Raw genomic sequence first — 6,074 nt, 5'->3', positions numbered from 1 at the left:
TATTCCAAAAGATGAAATAAGAATTATGAAAAAAAAGACAAATGAACTTATATATAAAACAGAAACAGAGTCACAGACAGAGAAAACAAACTTATGGTTACCAGGGGAGAAGAGGGTGGGAAGTGATAAATTGGGAGTTCGAGATTTGCAGATACTGACTGGTGTATATAAAATAGATAAACAAGTTCATACTGTGTAGCACAGGGAACTATATTTGATATCTTATAGTAGCTTACAGTGAAAAAGAATATGAAAATGAATATATGTATATTCATGTATGACTAAAGCAATGTGCTGTACATCAGAAACTGACACAACACTGTAAACTGACTATACTTCAATAAAAAAAAAAAGAATCACGAAAATATATTCAACTCTACGTAAGACCAAGAAATACTTTGGAAAAAACTTTTTTTATTTCTTCTTCAGCATCAAAGGAGCACCCTTGATGGTAGAAGATACCCCCGTCCTTATGAGTTGAGAATTTTCATAGATAAAATTGCGCCGATGAACTGGCTTCCTGTCAAACATCTTGTTAGTATTGTCAATTTTGGCTTTTACATTTATTGGTGGTATGGTAGCTGGAGGTAACCCATTGATATCATATAACCAGTACATATCTGCTGTCTGGAAACAAAGAGAAGAAATTTTATATGCAATATCCAGGGACTGAGAAAAATGCAGGAAAAACTTAACCAAATTAACATTTCCCTTCTCCATGTAAGGTATGGGAAAGGTACAAAACTGTAACTGCACTGGTAATAAATAACATGGCAAATCAATTCAGGAAAAGCATTTGGCTTTATGCATTAAGATTCATTCACTAAAAGGCCTTTTACACTTAGAGGTCTGCCCTGTGGGTGAACCAAGTATATCCATCTGATCTAAAGGGAAGGAATCTATTTGGTTTGCATGAAACTGTTTCCCAGTCTGAACTATACATAATGGAAATCACATCTCACAAGATGAACTTTTCCATGGGAATTTAACTGTGGCTATAGAACTGACCTGTAAATATGCCAAGCTTCTCTTTTTTAGATTATGAAAGTACATAATTAATATAACTCTTTGAAATTACTGAGCATGGTATAAAATAATTAATGACAATCATACTCTAAATTCAACTCAGTATAATTTATATAGGGATTTATTTTAAAACCCTTCATTTCTTCTGCATGTATGGACAGGATGGCAATATTGAATTAGGCACTTTAGCATTTTCTGCACATTTATGCTCATACTTAAATCTCATTGCTTTTATGGAGTTTCCTGATGCTACTTGTGTTTACCTAGGCCTTCTTCCTCACATAAGAGTTGTACAGTGTATGTTCAGAAAACTATTCAGGACAAGTGCAGGCCAAGTGCATACTGCAGTAATATCAGTGTTTGATATGTAATGTGGTATCTGTCAAAAGCTGTGAACTGCAGGAGTTTCTTGCACATCTGGAATGGTCTATTTTAATCATAACTGGCCCTTCTATCCAGCATTCATAGTAATTAAGTATTCAGAATTACTGAGTCAAAAGCAGAACAAACAAGAAATATATTTTTTAACCAAGAAAACTGCATATTTACAACCACATATTTAAAACCAGATATTAAAAAGCATAATTAAAAACTATACATTTAACCAAGAACTGGGTTAAATACCATTTGAATTCATGTAATGATATTCAGTTTGAAAAACAAAGCTACATTTTGGTGATTGTGCATATGTCATTGTAAATTTTTACACTATAAGTGACTCACTTCATGGGGACAAATGCACGAGGGGACCTGTACCCATGCTCAACCCTTAGTACGTCCACAGAAGTGAGCTATATGAAGGGATGTACTCTCCTATCTGGAACCTAGTGGGTACAAATGAGAACTACATGTAGGGATCTGGACCTGTGTTCAATACATTTCTACAACATTCTGAAAATAATTCCCCATAAAGACACTATTTTTAAAGTTCTAAATGTTATTGTACATATTTCAACTAAGATTCAAATGCAGATTTTAAATTTAAATCTAAAATTTGAACTTAGATTCAAATAAGTGATGGTGCATATGTATGTGTGTGTATATATAAAATATATATAATCCAAATACAAATATATTTATAAGAAGTTGTTCATGTCCTTTATCCCAACAATCTTCATGCTAGTAAGAACATCTTTGTTTTATAAAGATTAAATATTACAGTTATTATATCTATAGTTAGCTGTCTTCAAACTGCGAATTAAAAGTTACTCATTTCTGTTTTTGAAAACATTTAAAGATATAGCTCTATTATCTTCTGTACTCAATCTCCCTTTGAAAATATATATAAAAAAGCAAAAGTTAAAATAATAGAAGAAAAAATCAGTACTTCTGTGTTGTTAATGCCTCAAAGAATCACTGTCTTGATTCTTACAAAAGAATGCCAAATTGACAATTATACTCAACTATTTATTTAAATGAATTAAAAAATACTTTTTAAATAGATGAAATTTTCATATTTAAGTAATATCTCTCTAGTTTTAGAAGAGATCAACCAAAGCTATGTTGTAAGGGGCACATTCTTATCAATGGAAACAACTGCTTATCCATTAGCAGATGTGCTTTCTGCCAACTCACACCCTTCAGCTGTTTCCATTTCATTGCTGCCCCAACTTCCAATTGCCAGTATCTGCACCTCTTTGACTTGAAGTTTTTCAAACACTCCAGAAGGCTTCTGTGCTGCCAGGGAATTAACAATCCCTGGAACATTCCTCAGTCAATGATTGAACAGTGGCAGTTGGTGTATAAACATTTAACTCCCTAGCCCCCTCAGGTGTGAATATTCTAAGGTGTGGGTTACACACTATGTCCCAGAGAACTCCCATGGGATTAAATTCCAGTTGTCCACTCTAGTAACTGCCTAGATATCTATTACTATCTATTCCTGCTCTGTCTCATATCCTGGCTTCCCTTCAGCTGGTTCTTGAGATCACATGGTAAATATGCTACCTAGACTTAAATACTTATTTCAGAATCTGCTTATGAGGAAATACAAACCAAGATATATATATTTTGACATTTCCCACAATTTCACAACAATGATAAATTTCCTTTAAAAGCAATGCATTTACATACGTAATATTCATGTCTAGTTACGTCTGTAGTTATAACAGGTCCCTCTCTATATAAAATATAAGTTTTGTACAAGCATTATATGTTTTATCTTGGGTAATTCTGATAGTTACCACACTTCTATAGAAATTATTTAAGAGTCATCATGTCCAACATGGAAAGTTGAGCAGACTGTTCACTCTCCTTGAGTGGCACTGCTTTCTATCACAATCTGACCAAGCTAACTGAAGTCTTTCAAAGCTAGGGCTAACATCATACACACAAAAATGGAATCAACTAAAATCTTGACCATCAGAAACTATACAGGTCACATATCTACCTGCATGTCAAAGGCCTATCTTCAATAGCTACATTGAAAGGAAAATAAAGGGAAAGAGGGGGAACCTTTAGATTAATAGAGATTTTAAAAAGTTATAAAATTTGAAAAAGAATTTTAAACTTATATTGGACAGGGATGCACTCTTGGGTGATAAAACCATAAACAAACCCAAGAGAAATGTTGAGATAGTGGTCACTTTTGGCAGGAGGAAGGCAGCTTTGATTGGATGGGACACTTCGATAGGCTTCTATGGTGGCTGGTAAAACTCTCTGATGTGAGTGGTGTTGTATATATGTGTTAAGATACACATTTATTTTTAATGGTTTTCTTTTCTGTATTTTGTTTTACAACAAAAACTTTAAAGTAAAAAAAAGCTAGTGCTATATGCCTTGTTTAATAGTGTGGAAAAGGCAGTGTTTAATCATTCTAAATATGGTTTAATTGAGAGGAAACTTATGAAGCTTGCTGACATGGTTGTTGAAGTTTGTGTACGCTAGTATTTAACTAAACTTTTCTAAAAAATCTTTATTTCCAAGTAAAGCACAATGAAGATCATAGGTTTCATACATTACAACTATTACTGACTTGATGTTTCAAACTAACAGTTTAAAAAAGATGATAATAATGAAAACAATAATTTTTATTTAGATAATGAATTTAATTTAAAAATTCCTCACATTTATCATGTGAGACATCATGGTGTTGCCTTTACGAGCAGGGTTGTGGAGTCTTTTCAGCAAATGGTGTTGGGAAAACTGGACAGCAGCATGTAAATCAATGAAGCTATTAACACTCCCTTACACCATACACAAAAATAAACTCAAAATGAATCAAAGACTTAAACATAAGACAAGATACAATAAACCTCCTAGAAGAAAATATAGGCAAAACATTATCTCACATACATCTCAAAAATGTTCTCCTAGGGCAGTCTACCCAAGCAATAGAAATAAATGCAAGAATAAACAAATGGGACCTAATGAAACTTACAAGCTTCTGCACAGCAAAGGAAACCATAAGCAAAACAAAGACAACCTACGGAATGGGAAAAAATTTTTGCAAATGAAACTGACAAAGGCTTGATCTCCAGAATATATAAGCAGCTCATACGACTTAAAAAGAAAAAAACAAAAAACCCAATCCAAAAAGGGGCAGAAGACCTAAACAAGGAATTCTCCAAGGAAGAAATACAAATGATCAAAAGGCACAAGAAAAAATGCTCAATATCACTAATTATCAGAGAAATGCAAATCAAAACTACAATGAGGTATCACCTCACACCAGTCAGAATGGCCATCATTGAAAAGTCTACAAACGGCAAATGCTGGAGAGGCTGTGGAGAAAAGGGAACCCTCCTAGACTGCTGGTGGGAATGCACTTTGGTACAGCCACTGTGGAAAACAGTATGGAGATTCCTCAAAAGACTAGGAATAGACTTACCATATGACCCAGGAATCCCGCTCCTGGGCATATATCCAGAAGAGACCCTACTTCAAAATGACACCTGCACCCCAATGTTCATAGCAGCCCTATTTACAATAGCCAAGACATGCAAACAGCCTAAATGTCCAACAGATCACTGGATAAAGAAGTAGTGATATATTTATACAATGGAATACTATTCAGCCATAAAAACCGACAACATAACGCCATTTGCAGTAACATGGATGCTCCTGGAGAATGCCATACTAAATGAAGCAAGCCAGAAAGAAAGAAAAATGCCATATGAGATCGCTCATATGCGAAATCTAAAAATAAATAAATAAATACATACATACATACATACATACATACAAAACAGAAACAGACTCATAAACATAGAATACAAACCTGTGGTTGCCAAGGGGACGGGGGGTGGGAAGGGACAGACTGGGATTTCAAAATGTAGAATAGATAAACAAGGTTGTACTGTGCAGCACAGGGAAATATATACAGGATCTTGTGGTGGCTCACAGAGAAAGAGAATGTGACAATGGATGGATGTATGTTCATGTATAACTGAAAAATTGTGCTCTACACTGGAATTTGACACAACATTGTAAAATGACTATAACTAAATTAAAAAAAAGTTAAAAAAAAGAGCAGGGTTGTGGAGTCAGATAAGACAGTGACCATGATTTCAAAATCATTGATTTGATATATGCAATAATTTTTATGAATCCCAAGGGCCTTATACTTAGCATAAAAAGCCAACCTCAAAAGGTTACATGATCCCATTTATATAATACTCTAGGAAGTTCAAAATCATAGGGATGGAGAAAAGATTACTGGTTGCCAGGGTGAGAAAGGAGTTACGGTGTTGGACGTGACTAGAAAGGGTTAGCATGACATGCTTCCTCTGCTGTGACAGAAGCGATCTCTATCTTAGTTGTGTTTGCAGCTATACACATCTAGACGTGGATTCAAAATGCCGAGAACCAGACACAGACACAGACACACAGACACACACACACGCATGCATGTAAAAAATGCAAAACAAACCAAAAAGGAATAAGGTCTCTAGCCTAGTTAACAGTATTTTATCAAAGACAATTTCTTTGTTTTGATATTTTACTACAGCTATGTAAGATGTCACCACTGGGAGAAGCTGGGAGAAGGATTCATAGGACTCTATGTAGTTTTTGTAAGTCTATATAAAATATTTAATTTATTTAAATTT

General features: G+C 34.3%; 1 protein-coding gene across 1 annotated transcript in view; it reads right to left on the bottom strand.

Annotated features, from left to right (window-relative positions):
• Positions 1 to 355: 355 nt before the first annotated feature.
• CFAP47 (cilia and flagella associated protein 47) overlaps positions 356 to 6,074 on the bottom strand; it is a 359,639-nt gene continuing 353,920 nt past the window's right edge. Inside the window, exon 58 of the mRNA XM_032474648.1 lies at positions 356 to 627. Within this exon, the coding sequence (XP_032330539.1) occupies positions 415 to 627 (213 nt within the window). The 3' untranslated portion in view covers positions 356 to 414. The remainder of the gene's footprint in view (positions 628 to 6,074) is intronic.

The sequence above is a fragment of the Camelus ferus genome, chromosome X (genome assembly GCF_009834535.1).
Source record: "Camelus ferus isolate YT-003-E chromosome X, BCGSAC_Cfer_1.0, whole genome shotgun sequence".
NCBI lineage: Eukaryota > Metazoa > Chordata > Mammalia > Artiodactyla > Camelidae > Camelus > Camelus ferus.
Note: the sequence above shows the minus strand (reverse complement) of the source record. Positions and strands in the feature narration are given on the sequence as shown.